Below are 27,369 nucleotides of genomic sequence, written 5' to 3' on the forward strand. Positions count from 1 at the left end.
GCAACGAAGATTTAGATGCGTTTGCACGTATTGGATAATTGGAGTTGAATGTATTATTTCAGCGCGATATATTTGGTTTCATATTTTTTGTTGTAGTTATTAGTAGGTAGGCTTTTGTTTATAATTTCTTCCGTTTAAAAATAGTCATTTAACTATCTAAAAATAGTCATTTAAATATATTTTAATAAGTACTTGAAAAGATTAGTAGCACAGATTTAAAATTACGGTACCTACTAAAAATCCTTGCTGTGTAAAACAATTGGAAAATCCTTATTGAAACTACGAAAATGCGGGTTGCATTAGAGTTTAATTAATTTTCACATTATCTTAAGTGCTTTACAAACATACATTATATGAATAATCCAGTAGTAAAAGCGGGCGAAGCCGCAAGGGGGTCGCTAGTTATTTATAAAATAAATTTTGCGAAGACTCAATATTATGGATTATTATTTTACTTGAAAAATAAGAATGATTTCATCTTTAAATAGTTTTCTACGTCTACTTAATATGATTAAAATCATCATTTAACAGGTGAACAATTAGAATAAACATTGATTTTAAGATTGACCTTCTATTATATAATATTTTACTTTAAAATATGGGGCAGACCGCGCATTTCATCGTCTATTCTCATAGTCAAACGGAACCGGAATAAAATGTTTCAAACGCTGGCAACCCCAGTTTGCGGCAGGAATTTTCCAGGCAACCCTGTTTTATAGTGTTCAGAAAAAAATAAGCTTTAATTTGATATATAATTCATTAAAAAAACACATGAGTGCAAATTATTAACATTTAGTGACATCTTTAAACCAGGCAACCCTAGACTTGCGGCAGACTGAGAGCTGGCAACCCTTAATTTTCCAATTCCTTATGCGATTATCTTTCAAATGATGTGCGATTCATATAAAAAACGTATTGGTGCAATTATCTCCAAAAACGAGTTACGAAAAAATGAAATTAAAGGTGATTGCGGCAGGATTCTTCCAGGCAACCCAGGTGTAATCTGTTCTACTAATCATGTATTATTCATTAATATAGGTTTAATTAAGAAAACTCGTTTATGCAGGATTCAACGGCCGGATCCCAGTCTATTTGGTGTATGAACTAACTTTGTACTTGCATGTGCCCTTTTTTGACAAAAGGTTTAGACGTTTCCAGTACTTACACTGACTCTTATTGTTAAAAAATATTTAAAATATACTACTTTTGTATATTACTTCATTGTGTCATTTTTTTATTTTTACATTAAATAGATATTTTTTACTTTTATTTTAACAAGCTACATTACTAGTTTAGAGGATATATTTCGTCACCTAGCAATGTCTGGAAATTAGGCGGAAAGTGAAGAACGGAGTGAATTAATACTGGGTTCCCTCTGCCTACCTTAAGATATAGGAAATAGCTTGAAGCTATAAAAAATATAAGTGGTACATATTTAATTTTATCTCATACGAAGTCTCATTAATATTTCGACGAATAAATTAAACTTTATATCGATTTTTCATTTATATTTACTGACCTATAATTAACCTTTATATCATAGAGTGCAGTTGCCTCATATATTCATTCTATGTTCATTGATATTTTAGACAACGCATGGTAACCCTATGTGCGTAGATTATAAACCACTAAAGTTCATTCCCTTTTAAATGTTAGAATGTTTATTTATAATAATTTTTAAAATAGAATTACTCGAGAACAACACCACGCTGTCTCTATTCTAAAGTTACTAAAAAAATAAGCTTTCATGTGGTATCTCGCATGGTAGGCAAAAGGAACCTACCCACTTATATTACCTAGACTGGAATTTCGCGTAAAAGAATACTAGTCAGTAAATAAATACGATTTTTTTCCTAGCATTTATTTCTTTACTTCTGGCATTTTTTTGCAACTAGCAGAGAAACCCGAGACAGGCTAGTGACAGAATCATTCCGAATCCTTTTTCTTTTACGAATTGACCAAATGATCGAACTCCTAACCTCGGCACTTAAAAATTCAAAAGCTTTCCCACTGCGTCACGCTAGCCTTATTTTGTTTTAAAACCTATAAAATAATAATAATTAATTTTTGTTTCAGGTCAATTATTTTACGCCAACAAACTATTGTTAATATTTAAGGTAAGAATATTTGATTAATATTTTTTTAAATATTTTATGAATGAAGTCTCTAATTGAAAGAGAGTTTCCAGATACTATTACAAAAACACATACATTTTAATTAATATATATACATATATTTTCACCAAATATTATATTATGGTTTCTATTTTATTTATGAAATACAGAGACTGTAGAGCTTGACCCCGTTGTTACTTTATTATACCAACATAAGTTATCTTGAGCGAAGTTTAATTTAATTAACATTTACTCGAGGGTAGGTGTGAATAAGTCAACATCAGATTTTCGAGCTCTTCATTCATTATTGTTTTTTATTATATTTACGAATATTTTAATGTGACTTATGTGCTTGTGAAGTAAATAAACCTACCGCTAGTGTTATCCTACTATAAATTCCCTGTGAATTATTGTGTTTCCTTTTAACAAAGTCACGTCATACAATGGACGCACTCAAGGAGTCTATAACTGCTATGACTGAGATGTTTGATGCTAGAATGCAGGAGTTCCAACAAGATTTGAACAAATCTGCTTCTCCAACCACAATTACATCGTTGGCAACTGATTTTAATTCCTTCAAAAAATTTATCCACACTGCACTGACTACGTTGCAAAAACAGGTGGAAGTCTTGGCGCGGAATGTTGACCGTATCGAGATGTCTAGAAGAAGCAAAATGCTCCTCTTCCATGGAGTCGAAGAAAAAAAAACTGAAATGATTGACAGCCTCGTTACTAATTTAGTAGTGAAAAATCTGGACGTGGCCGATTTTGCCCCTTCAAACATTAAAACCGCGTATCGGTTGGGTCGTGCGCTTGGAAATAAACCCAGACCAATAGTAGTTAAATTCTCTAATGCGCATGTGCGCCATAGTGTCTGGCTTTCGAAAACTAAACTGAAAGGTTCAGGTGTCACTGTTTCTGAATTCCTGACAAAAAACCGTCACGACGTATTCATGCTAGCAAGACAACGTTTTGGTGTAGGGAAGTGCTGGACGCGGGATGGTTCCATCAACGTAATTGCCCCCAATGGATTGCGTTATCGAGTTGAGTGCATCTCTGAACTTCAAAGCATACCCGTCGCTCCGTCAAGGTCACCTCCACCACCTCCACCAGTAGTGCCGGACACTGTTGCTGCTCCAATGTGCCCCAATAATAAAATAGCAGTCCAAAGATGTAAGCGAGTGGTGAAGAAGTAACTGTGTACTCATTATAACTGTTATATTATTTTATTTATTTATTTTTTGTTGTATTTTCACTGTTCTTTTTTTTAATATTTTAAGTTACATGTGCCTAGTTATAAAAGATTATCTAAGTTTATTATGATTTGAGTCTCTGTTTTTCTATTTTTTTCTTTTTTTCTTTTTTCTCTTTCTGTTACTTAATTTTTGTACTTTATACTTATTTCTTATATTTCTTATATCAAATGTTTTGTTACACTGCATTAAGATCTGTCATTGTTTAAAGTAACATGTAACGCTTAAGAAAGTATTAATAATGTATGACAGAATATAATAGGCTACCATAGCATTATACTGCTGGCTGTTGTCTCATATTTTATTTATTGGTTAAAGAATTTTCTCATTAGTGTTTATTTTTTTATTATATTTCTTCTTTTGTAATTGTCATTAATTTATAATTGTGCTTGTTTTTTTTTTTCTGTCATACATTATTTTTATTTATTTATTTTTTAAATTATTTATTAAGTATTTTTTTTATATATAAGTTTTGTTCTTACTAATCATATTTCTTTGTGTTCATGGTACACATGGAAATGTTTATATTGTTTTTATTTAATTTTTACTTTTTTTATTTGTTTTGTTTTTATTTTTCTTTCTTGGTTTCTCTTTCCAACTAGCGGGTGGTTTAGCAAATTTAGAAGCTAAAACGGGTTATCGTTATACTTTTTACATTTGTATTTTTTTTTTTTTAATTATTATTATTTTTATCTTATTTTATTTTTATTCATATTTTGTTATTTATTATTTATTTATATTTATTTATTTATTTTATATAACTTATTTATTATTTATATATTTCCCTCATACTTATAATGGCAATCAACATTAATACTTCCAACGATTCTTTCCTTTCCTTTTCGGCTATTTCTGATGGATTAAGCAGTAATGACAGCTTTCTAAGTATCCCCACGCTAAGTGAAACATTAGATTCAAATTTCTCAGACGTACTGAAAAATTTTAACATTATTCATTTGAACTCGCAAAGTATTCCTGCACACTTCCCAGATTTCTTATCTTCTTTCAACAATAATAATGTACATGCTATTCTAGTATCAGAGACATGGTTAAAACCATGCCTCCCTTCGGCTTCTTATTTACTACCCGGGTTTCATTTGATCCGTAACGATCGTATAGGTCGAGTAGGAGGTGGCGTTGCCATTTATCTACGCACACACATTCCTTATAGCTTAGTAGATTTTTCCAAAAGTGACCCAAGCTCTGGTCCAGAACATCTCCTTATTGAAGTCTGCTTTACTCATACTAAGATTCTTCTTGGTGTTTACTATAACCCTAACCTTGCGGTCGATTACTTTTTATCATTTGAAACCCTGCTAGAAAACTATAAACCTTCCTACGATCACACTATTATAATGGGCGACTTTAATACTTGTATGTTGAAGAAAAATCATCGTTCGTCCCGCTTAAAATCTATAGTCGATGGTGCTAACTTACATCTACTCCCCCTATCCGCTACTCATAACTTCCCTAACTGCGTTCCCTCATTACTTGATCTTATGATTGTTTCTTCTATTGACCATGTTGAAAAACATGGCCAATATCCTGCCTTAGCATTCTCTTACCATGATCTCATATATTTATCTTATAAAATTAGGCCCCCTAAAGCTAAATCAAGAATCCTTCTGCAACGTAATTTTGGTGGTATAGATTTAAATTGCTTGCGTGAGGACGCGGCTGCAATCGATTGGTCGAGTGTACTAATCTGTACTGAAGCTGATGATCAGCTGGCTCTTTTCAATTCGCACATATTAAAATTATATGATCATCATGCTCCATTGCGTCCCGTACGAATAAAACATTATCCTGCTCCTTGGCTAACAGACAAAATTAAAAAGCTGCAACATAAAAAGAATACTGCTAAAATGAAATTCAAAGAAAATCCTAATGATACCAATCGGCAAAATTACAATAAAGCTCGCAATCGCTGTAATATGATGTGTAGAGATAACCAACGACGCCATATACACAAATCTGTAATAGAGGAAAAAGACTCATATAAAGTTTGGAATTTTTTAAAATCTATCGGAGTTGGAAAAGCGAAACAATTTATAAATCCCAAGAATATCAATTTAAATGAACTTAATAGACATTTCTCTTCTTCCTGTGTTATTAATAACGCAACAAAATTATCTACTATTAACCATCTTAATGCTTTATCCACTCCAGGTGTTCCTAGTTTTTTCTTTAGTTTATTTGCAGAAAGTGATGTTAAGAAGACAATTTTAGCCACTAAATCTGATGCTGTCGGTGCTGACGGCATTAGTCGCAAAATGATCAGTCTCATCCTCGATATCTTATTACCTGTAATTACATGTATATTTAATCACTCTATATGCTCAAAGCAATTTCCTTCAATATGGAAAGATGCACAAATAATTCCTTTACCCAAAAAACCTAATCCTGTTGATTTCTCTGATTACCGTCCTATTTCTATTCTTCCTTTCCTATCCAAAGTCCTTGAGCGCTTAATTCAGACCCAACTCACTCAGTTCCTTTACCAACGTAACCTTATGAACCCTTTGCAATCCGGTTTCCGTCCTGGTCATAGTACGACAACGGCATTAGTAAAAATTACTGATGACATTCGTTCTGGCATGGATAGGCAACAAGTCACAGTCTTGGCGTTGCTGGACTTCAGCAATGCCTTTGGCTCCGTTGACTTTGATATCATGCTGGCTACTTTAAAGTCACTTAACATATCTCCTGATGCAAGTAACTGGCTTCGTGAATACCTGTACGGACGTCGGCAACGTTTGCGAATACAAGATTCGTACTCTGATTGGACTCCTGTCGTTGCTGGTGTTCCGCAGGGTGGCGTGTTGTCTCCTTTGCTATTTTCTATGTTTATTAATACTATTTCTGATACTATTTCTTCTCTCTACCATTTATATGCAGACGATTTGCAGATATACAATCAAGCTAATATATCGGACTTACCCACCGCTATCAAGGACATTAACAATAGCTTGGAGAGTATATCTTCTTGGAGTAAGTCATTTGGTCTACATCTTAACTCAAAAAAAACTCAACTGATTTTAATTGGTAGTTCAAAACTTATTTCAAAAATAGATGTATCGACTTTACCACCCGTACTTATTAATAGTGACATTATACCATTCAGCAAAACTGTAAAAGATCTTGGTATCACTCTGGATAATAATATGTCTTGGGATTCACAGGTAAGTGAGGTTAGCAGAAAGATATTTGCATCCTTAGGTTCTCTTAGACGTTTGCGTAATTTTCTTCCTATACTTACTAAGATTTCGTTAGCAAATACTCTCCTTCTACCGATTCTTGATTATGCTGACACTTGCTATCTTGACTTAAGAGAGGAGCAATTAAATAAACTTGAGCGTATTCAAAATTTATGTATTCGGTTCATATTTGGCCTACGCAAATTTGATCACATCTCTGATTTCCGTAAAAAACTCAAGTGGCTCCCTATCCGCCTTCGCAGGAATACTCACATCCTTCATCTTCTTTACTGTATTCTGTTCAATCCAATTTCGCCTCCTTACCTTAAAGAACGTTTTGAGTTTTTGGGCGAGACACATTCTCGCTCTCTTCGCTCTGAACGTAATCTTATCCTCAAAATACCTTCTCACACTTCTTCCTTCTACAGCAGTTCATTTACTGTAACAGCGTGTAGGTTGTGGAACGCCCTTCCTTTAGTGGTCAGAAATGCCAAAACATTTCTAACCTTCAAGCGTCGTTTAAAGTTACACTTTATGTCACTTTAAGACTTAGGTTCTTTTTCTTTTTTTTTTTCTCTCTCTGCCATTACACATTTTATTCTTACCATTTAGTTCTTATCTTTATCTATGTATGTATGTAGTTTATATGTATATGTGTATGTATTTGTATGTATATATATTGATACGGCTATATTTATTTACGTATGCTTTGTATGTGTTATTTATGGTAAATATATTCTTATTTATTTTATACCCTTAATTATATTTTTTTTTGCACCCTACCCCTATCTTAATTTGCTATGTCCTCTGCCTTAAGGTTGCCTGGCAGAAATTGCTATTAAGCAATAAGGCCGCCTTTTGTACATTTATATAATGTTATTGTATTTTTTGTGTCTTTTCTTGGGTGTACAATAAAGAGTTATTATTATTATTATTATTATTATATTTTATTTATAACTGTTCTACATTTCTCCGTGTACCTACCTGAATTTATTACTTTGAAGAACAGTTCGTTTACTTGCAACTTTTAAATATTACGGTTTTAACATAGCCTTGGTTGGGTTCTTTCAACTTTTTATGATTAGATTAATAAAGTATAGCTTTATTTTTATATCATTTTTAAATAGCAGGAGTCATTTTTGTTTATGTAGGAGGGTAGGTAGAGGGAGCCTAGCGTAGAGCCCACCGCTTTCCGCGGAATTCTGGAGACATTTCGTGTTGAATAGCGGAACTTAACGCCGCGCATTGCCTTTAGAACAGAGCGAAGAAATGAAAATATTTAATTTCTTCGAATAGGAATGGAACCCACAACCTGTTGCGTTTACAGTCCCACGCTTATGCAACTGTGTCACGTCTGGCGTCATTATTTAGCTTACGCTATATATGTACGAGTATATAGGTATATGTTACACTGACATTTTGTTATCTTTAAAATATGGGTGGGATATTCCAAGTTCAGATAGCTTGTAGTGTTGCAATTAATGAAAGTAGTTATTATTTATTACTATAGATTATCTTACTTTCAGAGGCTTTTTTTATATATTATTGTTATAACTTTTCATATATACTCGTATATCATTTTCATTTTCTCCCTCTGGTAACGAAGCAAAGCGCGGCGTTGAGTTCCGCCATTTAACACACAATACATTCAGAATTCAGCGGAAAGTGGGGAACGGAGGTGTCTTAATAGGAACGGAGTGTTTTAAGACTAGATTCTCAGGTCCCTTCTGCCTATCTTGCTATGAGCAGATTACAGCGTGAAGCTAAAAAACCAAGTAAAAGTAAATAAGTAAATATAAAGCACATTTCTTTACAACAATAAAACTCTACAAAATCACATAATTATAATTCTTAAGTAGCTAATTTCGGTCCTCTTATTATTAATCACAGAGCTAAATGGTCCTTTATTCGAGACTAATTTTCGCTGGAGCGAACAGTTTTTGTTTGGAACAGAAAGGCCTTGATGGACCCCGGGCGTCCCTCTCGATGCTATCAGCATTGAAGATAGAGATTGGAGTTAGGTACGTGTCTAATGGACGGCGAAATACGAATTTCTACGGTGTCCTTTTTTTTATTTTTTTATCGTAGCTTAATGGATTCGAGCAATTTTCTGCTTTGTTGTAAATTTGTTCTGTCGTTATATTTATGTTAGATATAAAAAATTTACTTGTATTTGTGTTAAAAATAGTTTAAATGTAAATTAATTATTCTGTCTTAGTATTTTTACTACATGCTACATATTTCATCATTACTATAAAATATTAATATATTGATGTTAGTTATTTGCGCTAACTCTTAACAATTAAGTAGTAATTTTTTTTAAACAGTTTTATGTAACTAGATTTAGTCGTGTGTCGGGACTACTAGGTGAAATTTTAACCCCTTTTTTGGACCAATTGACTGGAAAATTTCGTATATACTTTTAATTCTCGTGATAATAAAATAATACATAATCCATAGTATTACAAACACAAAATAGCGGCCGCTACAAAACGCCAGATTTTATATCCTTTTAAGATATTAAGGATATCCTTGTGATGGGTATTAAATGAAAGGTCTTGGCTAGTAGAATATAGCACACCATAAAAAAAGCAAATTCAAAATGGCGGACTTAATACTTGATTAATACATATAATACAGCACACTTAAAACAAAGTTGTAATTAAAAAAAATACTTAGTCTGTTTTACTTCCCTGTTTCACCGCATTTTTTAAACTATTTTATAAATGTAATGACATTCTAATAATATCTGTTAATACAATGGTGCAGTAATTATTTCCTTAATTTATTGCATTATTAGTAGTCACGGTTATTAAAATAACACTAATTGGGTTTCCTTATCGTCATACAGAGGTTATCGAAAAAATATTTATATTAATTATTCCGCCAATTCGGCCAATCCAAGGCTTAATGAAAGCACAACTTTTTTTTAAATATATTACATCCTAATCACCTTCACGTCGTATCTCGCAGGCAGCAGTGAAGATAGTGTTAAGACACTCCGTCCCCCACTTTCCACCGAATTTACCTATTAATTTTCGTATATTTCTTAGAGAATTTGCGTTATTAAGATCGACAATGATCTAACATCCGTTCGGTCTACCGTACCTTATTTCACTGTTTCCGGTCGTGGCCTAACTGGAATGCATTGGCGCCTCGTCATATCATTCGTCTATTATCGAAATCTACAACTCTCCATCGACATCCTGTGACTGTATGCGATGATAGAAGAATATGACGTCATACGTCAAGTAATGCATTCGTAAGCGTTAAAGTAATTGCCTATTGTAATAAGGTACAAACCTAGCTAAGTTTAGGTCATTTCCTGTCTAGAATGAGATATCATCAAATATATAATGTTCACAATGCTTCTGATATGAACAATGAAAGTTTCAGTCTTCTTAAAACAAATCTATATATATAAAATCGGAAGGTCACTCACTCATCACGAAATCTCAGAAACTACATGTGCTAGGAATCTCAAATTTTGCATAGGATATTTATTTATAGGACGTAGGTGCTCGCTAAGGTGGAATTTGCAATATTCGACTTCTAAGGGGTTGTTTTGGGGGTTGAGTTTGTATGAAACTTCGTTACTACAAAAGCTAGGAGTCTCAAATTTTGCATGGACATCACTTATAAGACGGAGGTACTCATGGAGACAGAAATTAATAATAACATAGTTCACGCAAGCGAAGCCGCGGGCGGGCCGCTAGTAATTAAATATAATGTAAAATAATATACTTATAACCTATTTAGCTTAATCCTCAGCAGAGATACTAGAGTACAATATGGATAATAACATCTTTCAAATAAATCGTCGCCATGGCGCCACTCTAATTACGAAACAAGGAACAGTATATGACATTGGTACATATCTACGTACTCGTCTGGTGACTCTTACTAGATAAGGGAAACCACTAAGTTATTGACACGATATGGCTATGCAGTTAATTATAGGCTTACAAACACCTTGTACCAATTTAATTGAATTGTTCCAAGACGACATTGATGTTATGTTGTCGGATGCTGAAACAATGGGTTAGTTATGTTGGCGGAATTGGGAAACATGTCTGATCGACGATGCTTGCGAGTTCGAATACTATTTTGGGAACTTAATTCACTCGGGTAATTCCCACTTTTTTTCACTCAACACTCAATGCCTCCAGAATTGAACGACAGAAAGTGGGGAACGGAGTGTCTTAACACTAGGTTCCCTCTGCCTACCCTGCTGTGTGCGGGATACAGCGTGAAGCTGAAAAAAATAATCTCTATTTGGAGTTTCATATCAAAAGAGGAACTTTCGCAACATCTTTAACTTTTTAACTTGTTAAAGAAAAATACATATTTCACCAAAGGCTATGCATGCTTCGTAGAATTCTGATAAAACATTGCGAACGTTGCTAACGACACAATATTATACCGCCATTATTATTGTCAAGTATTTCTTTACATTGACTTTGGATTGTTTTTATGCAATTAAAATAATTAATCTATCTTTCCTGCTTTAGACATCTATAAAAAGACATATTCTGTGCTAGTTGTTCACCTTTCCTTTTCAGTTATTCATGTACCATTAGTAAGGTGAGAGAGAGAGAGAGATAGCTACAGATTATTTTCTTGTATATATTTTTCTTTTTTGTTAGTTTAGATGGAAGTCCTTAGGGCTAACACACTCGTTAAGGACCATTTCTTCCTTTTAAGATGTTGGCATCCTGGTTTGCCACGAGCCATATAGGGAATCAAGTAGATTTATATAATCTTGTTCCACTCAATGACCTTCTCGGCAAAGGCTTGAGTTTATAATAAATAAGTTGTTATTCTATCTTTTTTTTCCTTTAGCTTCAGGTAATACCCTGCAGGGTATTCAGAGAGGGTCTAGTGTGAAGACACTCCGTCATTTCCTCGACTGGGATCCCACAACCTCGTGTTTACAATGACATGCTTGTTTCCTGTGCTACAACTGGCCTCTATCTCCTTCTATCTGGTTTCTGCCTTATTTTATCAAAGATAAAAATACATTTTATAGTATTGTCCCCTAAATAACTCAGTAGTAGTTACTCAATCGTTTTAGCGCATATTTAAAGAGCACAATGCGAGTCTCGATTTACAAACAAGAGTAAAATAAGTTTATTTTCACCGCCAACGCACAGAGGTTCTGTTGCTCTGAGTCAGCGGCTATTTTGAGTTCGTTGATGCGCGTGCGCAGCGAACGCAGTCATGCTCATAACTTGTGGCCACTGTGAATATAGTACGGTGAACGAGTTGTGGCCAGCCTGAAGTTAGGTTTTCTGAACTTTTGCGTATTGTTACACTTGGAAAGAAATTATGAAAAGTAAGAAAATATCCTAAAATCGAATCTGCGCAGCCATTTATAACTATAGCTAACTTCAGGCTGGTCACAACTGGTTGAATGTACTGTACATGCAACGGTTCGTTTGACAAAAATAATATTAATGAACTTTTACTTGTCACATCTTATTAAATATCATTTATTATATTATATGATAATTATAATGATGAATGTTTTTTATCTTTTAGTATTTTTAGCTGAAATTCGTTTATCACCAGTTTTGTATTAACATATATTTTAGAATATAAGGAACAGTTTTTTTTAATAAATTATTTTATATATATTTCTTTAAATATAGATATTTCATATATAACATTTTTAATTTTAGTTATATTAAGAAGTGTTTGACAATATCGGCCATCCTTACTCACATGTCAACTACAATATCATTAGTAGTTGTCACGCTCAACTACTTCGAATCGTTTTATGCTAAAGCCCCTCTATACGTTACTTAGTAATTGAAAATGTAACTATATCAATCGAAGCGACGGTTGTGAGTTCGTTTCCCACTTGGGGGATAGAACTATTATTTATTAAGTTTCATTTCTTCATTCTGGTAACAAGGTAAAGCATCGAAAATTCAGCGAAAAGTGGAGAACGGAGTGTTTTAACACTATGTTCTTTCACCTTGTTATATGCGGGATACAGCGTGAATCCGAAAAGAAAGCTATATTACTATATTTTTGTTTTTATATGTATAGTTAAATGCTAAAACAATAGTGACCAGGCCGTTTTTACAATATGTTAGTAATTCAGGCAATTAAAGAGCATCGACGGAGTTACAGCCGAGCTGAGTATCATATTAACGTTTAATCAATTTGATCGCTAGCGATTCAAGTGAGGTCATTGACGTTGTACTAGATAGAAAGAAAGAATAGTTTTTTTTTGTATATATCCGGGAGGCAGAGGGAACCTGAATTATTTAGGTAAATATTCAATATATTTATTTTTTTTATGCTAGATTTTTTATAAATTTCATTTTTTTTCGTTCAAGGATCCTTTTAGAAACCTAAAAAGCTCATTTAGTTTCTCTATAGTGCACCCATCAAACTTATTTAAAACGTAGCGCAAGTCAAAATGAGGTCACAATGATTAAACCCAAGCCTAGATTCCGTTGTAAGGCTCATCAGTGTTTAAAGATTGCCGGTAATTTTTTAAATGTAAATACCGCTTATACAAATAACCACATATGGATATTAATTTTTAATTATAAAAATATACTTATAAATGTTTATAATTTCATTTAAAAAATAAAAAGGGGCAAAGAAAGTAAAATTTTTGTTGTAATGCCACATAAGAAAAAGTTTATAGCTAAAGATAAAAGAACTTTCATATAATTTGCCAGAGCTTCAGATTCTAGCTAACCTAAATAGAAGACGTTTATTTTTGGTATTCAACTTAGAAGGATTTGGATAGTAATGGAAATTAGAGTGATATAATAATAACGCGGCGTTAAGTTCTGCTTTTCAACACCCGATGCCTCTAAAATTCGGCGAAAATTGATGAGCTAAGTGTCTTAACACTGGTTTCCTTCTGCTTACCCTTTTACAAAATGAGATACAGCGAGAATCTGAAGAAAAATTAAAATCAATATTATATTTAAATGGGCCTTGCTTATGCAAGACATGCTGTTCTCACCGAGTTTCACTTGAACTTTAAATATTGTAATACTTATTGTAACTACTGTACTAATCAAGATATAATATGGATGAAATAAAATCCTAAATATATTTAACTCTTATAAAATGTATCTATAAATAATATTATCTGTGCCATAAAAAATGCTCATTTCGTTTATTTTCATTTCGAACATTCATTTAGAAAATAAAATTTAACTTTTGTATATAATGTAAGGCTGAAGCTAGGCAGTAGGCACGTACCACTCGTGCCATTCACAACCGGTTATTGTATGCAAACGACGTCAGGATATTTTTCAAGCCGACAAGGATTGCAGGATTATCGATATTAGGATTTACCGTTTAATCTTTAGATTTAAAGAGAGGCACTATATTTTTATCAGCTTCGCGCTGTATCCCGCTTGTAGCATGGTGGGCAGAGGGAGCCTATTGTTAAGACACTCTGCTCTCCTCTTTTCGCCGAATTCTACAGGTATTGAATGGCGGAACTAAACGCCGCGCTCTGCCTCGACACCAGAGCGAAGAAATCAAAATATTACATAATATGTCATTTCTTCGCGTGGGAATTGAACTTACAACCTATCGCGTTTCGTAGTCACACCATCGCCTTCATCTTCGTTCTTTGTTATTCTGTTATATATTATGTATTTTTCTAGTTTCTTTAACAAACTACTGTGCCATCTTTTGAGTTTCTATACAAAATATTCTATTACATGAAGGTAGAACGAAACAGCTTTTTATCCTTATGAGAGCGTTGACTGAAGAACCTCTTTACGAGTCCCTGGAGAAACTTTCGCCGTAGTAACTTACTTTATTAAAAGAATCAAGTAGATTGCTCTTAAAAATTTATTAAAATAATTTTCTCAATTTCTCATTGCTAATAAATTAAATATATTTAAAATAAAATTTGTCTTTTTACAATATATTTATAAATAAGTAACTATAAAACTAAACAGTTATCACAATTAACTTTAACGCTATCTTTAATTGTTAACTTTAGTTAAATATTTTTAATTGTTATTCCGTTAATTGTACTTAAGCGTCAATTGAGTAAGTCTCGGACAATACCGCTATTCTATGGTGAACGGCATATGGAAGTCTCGTGTTGTTGGGACCAGCTGGCACGCAGAAAAGCTATTAAACAATATCTGAAACGCCTGCAGTGTGTTAGCTGGCTTAAATACTTTTTTGTTATTTTTCTATACTTTATTGTAATATATTTTTAATATAATATGTGATTGTAATTCAATTATTATTTTTTACTTTTATTTACTTTGTTTAATTATTTTCCTTTTGTTTCGTTTAACTGTTTACAATTATTAAATATTAACAAAAAGAAATTATACAATGTTCGTTATACTCGTATATGGCACTCGTTGTAGTAAAGTCTTAGATGAGTGTATAAAGGGGGTACAATTGTATGTCTGTAACGCGAAGATTGTAGGTTCCATTCCCACTTGAGTCTCTGGTGCCAAGGCCAAAAGCGCAACTTGAAAAATTCGGCGGAAAGTTAAGGAGTGTTTTAACACTAGGTTCCCTCTGCCTACCCTGCTATATGCGCAAAAAATATATTGATCGAATTCACTTTCGCTAATAGAAGAGGACACGTGGTGACAGTGATGGATTGGGGCCCATATAGACAAACTGTCAAGATAAGGTTAATTTATAGCATATGTACGTTGCACCATAAATGAGAATATTTGAAGGACGAATTTAATAAGCTAAGTCTAAAAATATTGCATTTTTGATTCTTAGAATAGGGAGGGATGTGTCACTGTTTTATTAACCTTATTAGATGTATTTTATAAGAGCAAACAATTTAAAATTATATATGGTAACTTCTAGGTTTCTCATACAAAATCTCTAGTAGATATAAATGTGATGTACATAATATATTAAAGGAAACTAACTCTGGCTTCTCAGGGCAATATGATTGTTGAAGACTAAGGAAGGCCTTTGAATTTGATTTCAGTGCACACTATTCCTTACGCCCTGCGTTACAAAGTGTTTGTGGGTTGTGGGTTCGATCCCCACTCGAGGAATTAAATATTTCTTTAAATTTATATTTTCATTTCTTCACTCTGGTGTCGAGGCAAAGCGCGGCGTTGAGTTCCTTCACACAACAGGCCATGCCTCCAAATTTCGGCGGAAAATGTTGAACTTAACACTAGGTTCCCACAGGTGTCTGGAATACAGCGTGAACTGTTTTAATTTAATTTTTAATTCAAGAATCAACAAAGAAAAGAGTTCTACAATCACTAAATTCCGCTGTATCAGTTTTTGTGAAGCAAAAATAATAGTCTCTTTATCATAAGGATTTATAAATTAATGGCTGGCAGCGACGAGGATCAAAAATTCCTACCAAATAATAATTGTCAAAAACACAGCTGTCTGTAATCCGTACAACGTAGACGATGATTTAGTACCGTTAGATTTGGAGATCCGTTCGGGAGATCCGTTGACAAATGTTAAAAATAACATAAGTGAAGTTAAATTTCATAGTTTAAGTTTAAAAAAATTGCATGTTTGCCTTAATGTAAAATGAAAGCGTTACATTGTTAAAGAAAAAATAGCCTGACGAGGTGACGGCTATCACCCATTTATTGTGTTGAAATGGGTCGCCGGTCGACGCCCTGCTATTCAATAGTAAAAAGGTTAGCTAGTTAACGTAACACTCGAACTAGGTAAGACTCTTAATCTATTAGATTTCATAATTATTCAATAGATATTGACTTTTTTGGTTTGAGGCCAGCCGTGGCGCAGGAATATGAAGAACTGTGGCCTGGAATGGCACTCGAGGAAATGTAATATTTATTTAAATTTATATTTTCGTTTCTTCGCTCGCAGAATTGGTAGTTGGTACGGAGTGTCTTAACACTAGGTTTATTCTGCCTGCCCTACTGACTGCGATATATGAAGCTGATTTAATTATATTTTTTTTTAGTATATGTCTCCTTTTAATTGATAACCGTTGACACATTAACGACATTTCGAAACGAATTGTTAGGGTGAGCGACAACTGACATGGGCCAGGAGCACGACCGACGCGTTCTATTTCTGACAGAAGACATCGACCTGTTACTACGTGCACCACAGAATGAATCACATTTTCAAGAAAGTAATATTTCTCATCGTATGAGAGCAAGTTTCCTCATACTTCAATCCTTTTATCTATTTTTTCCAGGTTTATGCTGTATCAATAAAGTAATGTTTATTTTTTTTTTAAATATCTATATATATAAAAGGACTTGTCCTCACTGACTGAGGTAAGACGCACGCACAGCCGTAACCGCTGTTGGTAGAAACGTAAAATTTGGACAGATGTTTACTTTTGTAATCTGGACATCCACTAAGAAGGGATTTTGAAAAGTTTTAACCCTAAAGGGGTGAAATAGGGGTTCAAAGTTTGTATGGAAAAAAATTTAAATCGGCACCGATTTGTAAAAAATTTGAAATTTAGATTTTTAAAAGTATTTAATTGAACACATGTTTCATCGTTTTCTAGAATTCTCCCCCTAAGGGTGCAAATAAGGGGTTGAAAGTTTGTATATGTTTTTTTTAAATCGTTACCAATTTTTATAAAATTTGAAATTCCGATTCTTAAACGTATATAATTAAACACATGTTTCATGGTTTTCTAGAATTCACCCCCTAAGGGTGCAAATAAGGGGTTGAAAGTTTGTATGGGAAAATTCTTAAATCGCCACCGATTTTTATAAAATTTGATATTTAGATTCTTAAAAATATTTCATTGAACACATATTTCATGGGTTATTAGAATTCACCCTTAAATACGCAAGCGAAGCTGCGCGCGGCCGCTAGTAATATATAAATTAATATATAATATACTTATATTAAATCTAAGTTATTATTTGTAAATGTCTTTGTGTTTTCAAACAATAGAATTTTTTTTCACACTCGAAGGTCCCTTGGGGTCACTTGGGGTATTGTGTTCGTCTGCATGCAATATGTTTGTTATAAACAAGCAAGTAAGTTACAACAGTTTAAAATTATATTTTAAATAAATTTTTTTTTTACATTTTACTCAGAATATTAAGTTTTTTAGTTACTTATAATTTGCAAAATATTTCCAAAAGCTACGTTTTATTCTAACTTTAGAAGGTGGAGGTCGTCCGCTTTTCCTTTCCCCACAAGTATTGATTTAGCTTCCGGCGTAAAAGTTTCTTCTGTAATAATAAGGCTCCCAATATTTAAACATGAATAAGAGAATTGTTACTTTTATGCTTACATTGACTATAATTTGCAAATCTATTTAAAGATGCGTAGAAGAAACAAGTTTGGCTTTAGAAATTTTAATAAATCATTACATGTAAAGATGTTAGGAAAAGTTTGAAACACGTAATTTTTTTTATTCTCCACTGATTTAATTTTCTCCATTATCTAAGAATAAGAAGATTGCGCAGAGGCACAGACCTGTGACTGTAAAGGCGATAGGTTTGTGGGTTCTATTCCCACTCGAGGAAATGAAATATTTAAGTTAAATATAAAATACGCTCATCGTTCGAACAGAGCACTCATATTTCATTTCTTCGAGTGGGAATCGAACCCACAACCTTACAATCACACACTTGAGCCCCTGCGCCACAACTGGCCTCAATATATCTCATTTATATTAAAATAGCGAATAATATCCACTTTAATAGTTCCTTTTCAATAGGATCGTGCCATACAGACATCTATTGTGACATGATTAAAATGCAACGCAGCAAAAACTGAGAGGAATCAATTGATTTATATGAAGATATTATCTCTCCATATTATGTTGCGGTTCATTAAATTCTTTTATATTAATAATAGTACTTTCTTTTAATAATTACTTTATTATTAATTCTTCATGATAATAAGTTAAAGCTGATTGATTAGCTTCACACTGTACCTATCCCGCATATAACAGAGAAGGCAAAGGGAACCCAATGTAAAAACACTCCGTTCTCCATTTTCCTACGAATTTTCAAGAAATTTGGAAGAAATGACAATGTATATTCCTAGTTCCTACCCTGTTATGTGCGGGAGAGATACAGCGTGCAATGACAGAAAAATATTAATATATATTTTTATTACATATATTTAAAATTATGTGTTTCCGTCAAGTTTTAATCCCTCGCCACCACTCCAACCAAAAACTATTAGATTACTCATTAACAGAACAAAGCTATGTAATTTCAGTTGTGACCACAATGTGTACGACCTGTTGCATCCCGAAGCTGCAACGTTCGTCCTTTGTTTAACATCAATACCAGTTTGCATTTCTCTTCCTTTATAATCTTTTCTCTGCACTTTTTCACTTCCGCAATTGTAGAAGTTCATAGAATTGTTGCTAAACTTGTATATTTTATATATTTGTATTTATAGTTGCAAGTTGCTTGGCCACTCTGGCATTAGCCGAAGTCGACAGAAATTGAGGAACGAGGTGCTCTTTACACTCGGCTCCCTCTGCCTATCCTGCTACGTACGGGATATAGCATGAAGCTGAAAAAAATTGGTCCATTAAAACACTGCTGGTAAAAACCAGTCCATTCAAGACATGGACAGTTTTCGGCTTTGCCTTTTGATTATGAGCCAGTAATAAATTCCTCCTCACAAAAAATTTGTCACGCCATAAGTACTCCGTCTTGTTTGCCTTAGCTGAGCTGACCTAAATTTCCAACTTGATAATGAAAAGCTTCGTCGTCTCGTTCCGTAATACCACTCGGGCTGCCGTCGGGGACCGTTTGTTACTTGCTGTAATCACTGGGCTCTGAATATATTACTTACATGCTAGCGCCTTCCCTTGTAAGGAAAGAGGTTACGAGCGTCTTAACTAACAGCAATGATACTAAGCTTTTATGTTTCTTTGGTATTGTATGATCATAAAGTTAAAAATTTTAAAAAAATAATTAAATCAGCTTCACGCTGTATCCCGCACACAGTAGGGTAGGCAGAGGGAATCTAGTGTTAAGACATTCCGTTCCCCACTTTCTGCCGAATTTTGGAGGCGTTGCGTGTTGAGTGGCAGAACTCAACGCCGCGCTTTGCCTCGACACCAGAGCGAAGAAATGGAAATATAAATAAATATTTAACTTCATCGAGTGAGGATCGATCCCACAACCGTCGCGTTACAGTCACACCCTTGTGCCGCTGTGCCGCCCGACGCCTGAATATATTTGTTAGTTAATAATAACAATATTTCATAGAATATTGATTTGTAAGTGACTGCATAATATTTTCATAACATTTGGTTATTTATTATACGTTTTTATGCGATGAAAAATAACTTCATCGGTTGGACGCACAGGATTGCGTGTGTTTCTGTGATCGTCACAGCACTTCCTATTCAAAAATTTTCTTCGACAATTCCGGCGAAACATGAATCAAGTTTCTTTTCTATATGTAAATCATAAACCATAAAAAATATTTTGCACTCATTATTTTTTAATTTAGTAAATTTAAATTATTGGTGAATCCGTTGACGTCGTTTATTGATTGAGATATTAAATGATTGGAAGCAAATATAGTTTAAACTTAACTTTCCGAAATTGGTTTAGTTATTGGTTAAGCAAATATATTTTTCGAAAATTTCATTGAAATTTCGATTTTGGTACATTCAAATACCCAAATTGGTCAAATGATCACAAGGGGGTAGGTACTGCCCTCTGTACCTCAATTACCTGTGACTATTATTTAAATATTATAACTTATTTCAATCTAAATTACACAAATATATAAAATATGAATAGCAAGGCTTATCATAGGGTTTAATAAAAAATAAAAGAAAATTTAGATTGCAATCAAGATTTATTTTTTATTAAAAAGGCCGAGTTAGTCTTTGTTGCGTGACAGTGATTGATAGCAATAAAACGACTTATAGAGCTAAACGTAAGCTCTATTTAAACTGTTAATTTTAATATAATAGTAGGTTGTATTATTTTATAAATATTTTTAATACTTAAACTTAGCTGACATCCACAGCAGGGTAGGCATAGGGAACCTAGTGTTAAGACACTCCGTTCTCCCTGTTCCGAACTCTGGAGGCATTGCGTATTGAGTGACATGACTCGACGCCGCGTTTTGCGTCGACACCAGAGCGAAGAAATGGAAATATAAACCTGAATAAATATTTCATTTGTGCGAGTGGGAATCGAACCCACAACTAAGCGAGATTTCGCTTATAGTCACACACTTATACCCCTACGCTACGATTGGAATTTTTTGACAATAAATTATATAATGGTACAATATCAAACCCAAGACACTGTAAAAATACTTATTTTACCAACTATTTTGAATAAATATATATGTATACTTCTTAATTACAACAATATATGAGGGCTAATAATAATAGGAACCCAGCTGATCTCTGGGGAAAGAATTACGCACGAGGGGAGGGGAGGGGAGGGAGCCATTGTCATCTGAGTGCAGTCGCCTTCCTAGCGTCGTTCAGGTCGGGTGTGTGGATATACCTCTTGCCGGTATAAAAGTTAGTGTGGATATACGTTGGAATAAAATTGTGTAGTGCTGTTGAATATAAAATTCTGTGTTTTGTGAAAACAACTACGGTATGTAAATGTTTATTTGGTGAATTTATATTGGAAATCGTGAAAGACTCGGTACTAAATTATTTGTGATGTATATAGTAAATAAATCTTGAAAGTATTTAGTGGTTTCTAGTGATGGATAGATTTAGACGTCTATTGATTTATACCCTAATAAAATTCACGCACTGAGAACACTCGTTTTATCATACGCTATTAGAAGGGAAGCTTATTCCTGGGGGGCCGAAATTGAATGCGATTCGAGATGTCATTTAAAAATTTTGTGGTAGTTTAGTTTAACATGATTTTATTTAAACTTAGTATATATCATTTTTGTTAGATTTTCTATAGAAAACATTACTGAATATATACAAAAAAAAACAGTTCATTTATTAATATTTATGTATCCTTTTATCTCGTAGATATATTTTATTTTATTTCCTTTATTTTGTTGGCTTTTAAATTATCTTTGTTTTGTAAGTACCTACCTTTATTAAGGTTAACATACAAAAGCTATACTTGCATATTTACTTTGCAATATTTGCGCACATGTGAAGCAACTACATACGTCTGTACATATGTCTGTTTCAAAATGAAAACTTATTTTTGTTTTTAATTTTGTTAGGGAAAATAGAACATTAAAATTAGATAAGTTAAAAAAATATATTTGTAAATAAAAAAACAATATTTGGATGTAGAAACGTATCGGTTTATAGAAAACTTTTAAAAATCAATAACGTTTTTATTAAAGTAACAAGAATTATATTTGCTTAAAATTATTTGTTAAAAATAGTATGAACTTGTTTCACTCTGCAATTATAACTCGATACTAGTACTCGCTTTTTATTTTTACATATAAATATTTATACAGCATACTAAACAGAAAATTCTGGAATAAATTAATTACCTAAATAGTTCAGCGAATATAACCCTCTCTAATATATAGTTGAACCTCCTACCTCTCTCATATCCACTAGACGCCAAACTAACCACTTAGCCCAATGGGAACAACTCCAAAAAACAAGCCTCAAGTCATATACTGTTAGTCACACCAGTGAAACAAACGTTCACAGCATTATAGCTCTTACTAGTTCACCTTAAAAGTTAAGTCACGGGAAGTCGTTTTTTGACACCTTTGTAGTTTCTCTGTAAGTGGCTTCAAGAACTGCATTGTCGCGAAGTCTGATGGTTAGTGGAGGGAAACGTTTCTGTTTGTTTGACTTTTTTTTATATAAACTCTGTTTAAAACATGATATAATTGTTTTTTTTTGTAAAAACAATCCAACTCACGCAATGATTTCACTCGAGTGAAATGTTATTCTATTCATATTTCAAGTGGTTTAATTAATGTTTTCTTACCTTTTGTCTGGTTTGATTTATGGCGATGTGTACTGTACGTCTAGAAATTATTATATAGAAAGTAATTCTTTAATATACCACAGTATATCTTTTTTCTCATATTTGTTAATAAATTAATAAATAGTATACTTTAATATGTAGATTCCAGTCATGGCACAGGGCCACAATTGTTTGACTATAATTTAATATGTTCATTTCTTCGCTGTGGTGTCGAGGTAACACGACGTTGAGTTCCGCTACTCATTATGCCTCTAGAATTTGGTGGAAAATGGGGAACGTAGTGTCTTATCACTAGACGTCTTCTGCCCCTGTTGTATGCTATATACAGCGTGAAACTAAAACAAACGTAATAATATTATAAAAGTTGATCTTATTTCATGAATTATGGCGTGATTATCAGTAATATATTATAATGTATCATAGTACGGACAGCTCGATTTCACTCATACATATGACTTTTTGTATAGGCTCTGTTCAGCGAGTATAATTTAACACAATGTATTGATTGATACATTATAGAAGGAAACAAAGCATTTCTAAGTTAATAAATATCATCGAACACGAATCGAATTTTCTTTGTTTATTTATATATACTGAGAATTTCCTTTAAAGCTGTTTCTTATAACGTTACCGTCTGGTTTTCCTTTACATGTTTGTAAATTTTTAAGTAAATCTACCATATCTGAATATATACGGTAATATAGCAGAAAGTTGTAATAAAGGGTTAAAAAATATATATTATTCAGAATACGTAATATTCTGTATACCTAGGCTTCTTTAGTAACAGATACACGAGATAAATATTTATTATCGAATATTTTGAGTAAAATTAAATTTGGACCACGCTTCTGTGTGTTGTAATATATAAAAAACTAAATAATAAATACTATATATTTGTATATCGTTACGTAAAGAAAGAGAGTACTATAGCAATTTCAATATACAGACAGAAGTTTTAATTTCACTTACCCTTTATACCCTTTGCCCTTATTTCATATAAGACATTTGAGAGAGCGAGACTAAATTGAACGCTTCCAAAGAGACGAACCGTGAAATCAATAAATGTTATTACACACTTCTGTGTGCTGATTTTACTACCGCTTCTATGAAATTTTCTTACTTTAATTTTGTTAACGAGTAAAATTTTTACTAGCACTGGTTGCACTCAGATTTAATGATAACTGAGTAAAATGTTATGAGAGCGACTCATTTTTAATATTTTATATTAAATTATTTTTCTTAGTTTACCTTATAACCACCATAGGCAGAGGGAATCCAGGAACCTAGTGTTAAGACAGTTCGTTCCCCTTAAGACATCTTTTATCCACCGAATTCTAGAGGTATTGCGTGTTTAGTGGTGTAACTGAACGCCGCGCTTTGCCTCAACGCCAGAACTTAAAAATAAAAATAATAAATATTTCGTTTCTCAAATGAAAATCGAACCCACAACGCTTGTGCCTCTGCGCCACTACTGGCCTCTCATTATTTATAATATTTTTGAAATAATTGTGATATAACGTAGTTTTAAATTATTTATTGATAGCCCGCGGCTTCGCTCGCTTGAACTAAAATAAACATCTGCCCAAATTTCACGTCCCTCTACCATCAGCGTTTACGGCTGTGCGGTGCGTCTATACCTCAGTAAGTGGGAACTTCTCCTTTTATTATATATATAGATTAGTATAATATTAAAAGATATTATTATGTACATATTTGTGCATGGACCCAATGATGCCAAAATTAAATTCTATGCATATTTTATGAAATTTTATCAATTTTTTTATATGAATAAAAGGATATTTGTCTTTAAAACATTACATGCAAATAATTAGTAACAAAACAGCAATTAGCTAATGAAACGACCGTATTTACATATATAGATATTATCAACATTATTAAGCGAAATGTCAATAATACTAATTATTAATACATGTATAATATAAACAAATAACATACCTTTTAGCATTCATAAAGGAACAAGGAAAATAAAATTATCAATAAATTAATTAATTTGATAATTTATTAATTATTAATTTACGATTAACTATTAATAACAATTATTATGTAATCAAAGTTATTGTTATTATATAGTTACTTTAAATTTAAAAAGAGGTTTTATTTAATATTAACTTTTTAAAAAAATCTACTCCAAGAAAACATTTTGCAGCCAGCCTTATTCCAAGCGTTGGCATCACTGTTGGCCATCAGCCACAACACATATATAACTTGATAGCCTATCATATTGGCTCATCGCAAACATGAATGATAATTAATCGATGAACAGACAACGCAGATGTTCAGTTTATTATTATATGAGTTTTGAGATTGTATTTAAAGGTGAAATCTTTGTTCTAGTACTGTGGCAGACAATTCATATAAAACTGTATCCTGCACACAGCGGGTTAGGTAGGGAACATAGTGTTAAGACATTCCGTTCCTAATTTTCCACCGAATTTAAAGGCGTTGCATGATGAGTGGCAGAACTCAACGCTTTGCCTCGAGATTAGATCGAAGAAATGGAAATATGTATTGAATATTTTATTTCTTGAGTGGACCTTCAATCGAACACACAACCCGTCGTGTTACAGTTTCACGCTTGTGCCCCTGCGCTACGAATAGCCTCAATCATATTTAAAAATTACAATTATAAGGGATTCAAGGCATTTACTGCTGCTAAAACTGAAATGGTTAACGGAGATCACATTAGGTTTTTTTTATATTTAAATAATGTTAACACTAGGTTCCCTCTGCCTATCCTGCTGTTTGCGGGAAACAGCGTGAAGCTAATCTATTTTATTTTTATTTAAATAATGTTTTTGTCCAAGGTAAACTTTTATACCTTTGTATCGTCGTTTACGGAACCGAATACGTAACATCAATAAGATTAGACTGCGCCTCGCTAATACGATTAACCAGGCCCAACCCAAAGGTTTAATTACCTTAGCTTTCTGATCTTACGTTACGTGCTTTCAACATTGGTTTGTTAATGTCATGACACTTACTTTATAAAATGATATGCAATTTTTTTTGTTTATTACTTTTTCTATTTATTTCAATACATACACTGTCCAAAAATAACTATACCCTATTCAGGAAGCAAAAGGTAAAATAAAGAAGCTAAACAAGCTTTAAAGAGGTTAGTTTTCAGGTTTCGATTCGATTGATGAAATTTATATATTTTATAAAAATAAGTATGGTAGTAATACCCTGTAGTACTTGTAAATAATACTATTGAATGACATCTATAAAACTTACGAAACCCTTCCAAAAAATGTTGAAAAAGCAATTAAAGAAATCTCCAATACAGACAAGGTGGCTGTTGTTAACGGGTTCTAAGTCTAACATGTAGGAGAAAGGCGATTCGTAGTAATATGAAATTATCGATAAATATTTGAAAAGCACTGTATTGTTTGTTTACGTTTTGTCTCAAGCCCAAATGAACAGACTATAGAGAAAAATTCAAAATTAATAGAAATGAGAAAATTAATAGAAAAATTAAAGATGAGAGACTAATTGGATTGTAAAAGTATAGTTTATAGCTTACATTCTGCTGTTAAGGTAACATGAATTAATAATATATTTAAAAAATACACCCGTTTTAGCTGAAACGATAAACATAAATTCCTTTGATCATATTACTGATATACATCACATGAAAGAAAATTTCTCAGGAAATACCTTCATGTCAGAATTTAATTGGCTGACTGCAAACGTCATATTGTACAAATAAATAAAATACTCTTATTAGGAATCTTGAAAGAAAACGCTTTACCAATGATATCCGTATTCGCCTTCCTTCCTCTTTCTTCGTCTGTATGGCAAGTTTGCATATATTAATTGTAATTCAACGAGGATGTTGGTTTTGATTTAATTTATGTTCTATGAATCATCTATCATTACTCATCTGCTTCTGGCTATTATCATTTTTAGTATTTTTTTAGCTTCACCCTGTACATAGAAGGGTACGTAAAGGGAACCTGGAAAGCTAATATTGAGACACTTGTATAATAAGACACTTACCGCCGAATTATGGGACTCAATGCCTCTTTACCTCCCGTTTCCAGAACGAGGAAATAGATATATTTAATATTTCATTTCGTCAAGCGGATATCGAACCCCCAAACTATTGTAGGTACAGTCACACGCTTGTGCCACTGCGCCACGACGGCCTGTGTATCATCTATTCAAAGCTGTAAAAAAGTTTTGTCCTCTACTAAATAAGAAATTAATATTATTTTTTTCAGCTTCACCTAGTGTTAAGACACTCCGTTCCCCACTTTGCGTGTTGAGTGGCATAACTCAACGCCGCGCTTTTGCTTCGATATCAGAGCGAAAAAATTCAAATTTAAATTAAAATAAATATTCCATCTCCTCGAATGGGGATCGAACCCACAAGCCAGTCGGTTTTACAGTCACATTTTTTGGCCCTGCGCCACGACTGACCTCAAATTAATAAAATTAAAAAATATATAAGGCAATTGTACTCCATTATTCCACATCATAGGACAAGAAAGCGTCCAGTGACTAAGCGAGGACGTTGCTCTGCATCTGATTCTCAGTTGATTCAGTATCAATGTAATTGATTTGTCACGCAACAACCGAGCGCTATCTGTTTACAATCTTCGTGTTTACTTTACGTATTATGTTGTGTTCCGCATACATACATACATTGTTATACTTTAATAACTTTATTATTTAACTTTTACTCTGGATATAGATGATAACTTATATGAATTCTGAGGCATTTCATGTTGGCTGACGTAACTCAACGCCGCGTTCTGCCTCGTTGCCAGATTAAAAATAAGTATAAAATAAAGCTAAGAATATAATTACCCAACTAAAATGATAAACCACTCACGTTCATTATAAAGTTACCATAAAGTTTTATTTAAATACATGTAAGTTAACAAGTTCTCATAACAAC

General features: G+C 33.0%; 2 protein-coding genes across 8 annotated transcripts in view; both read left to right on the plus strand.

The window, feature by feature from the left end:
* Dg (Dystroglycan) overlaps positions 1-27,369 on the plus strand; it is an 84,517-nt gene that overhangs the window by 21,911 nt on the left and 35,237 nt on the right. For 6 of the 7 annotated variants that reach the window (XM_085197463.1, XM_085197460.1, XM_085197458.1 and 3 more), the window contains exon 2: positions 2,077-2,117. The gene's annotated coding sequence lies outside the window, so the exon portion shown is untranslated. Of the gene's footprint in view, positions 1-2,076; positions 2,118-20,974; positions 21,111-27,369 lie in introns of those variants that run through there. The other variant, XM_085197459.1, reaches the window with a different exon arrangement.
* LOC146532120 (uncharacterized) lies at positions 4,723-10,610 on the plus strand. Its single transcript, XM_085197753.1, has 3 exons — positions 4,723-6,358; positions 6,440-6,549; positions 10,515-10,610. Exons 1-3 carry the CDS (start codon positions 4,723-4,725, stop codon positions 10,608-10,610), a joined length of 1,842 nt encoding a protein of 613 aa, XP_085053879.1.

This window comes from Heliconius melpomene, chromosome 14 (assembly GCF_056956725.1).
Source record: "Heliconius melpomene rosina isolate 202511_hmr_F chromosome 14, ASM5695672v1, whole genome shotgun sequence".
In the NCBI taxonomy this organism is placed as follows: Eukaryota; Metazoa; Arthropoda; class Insecta; order Lepidoptera; family Nymphalidae; genus Heliconius; species Heliconius melpomene.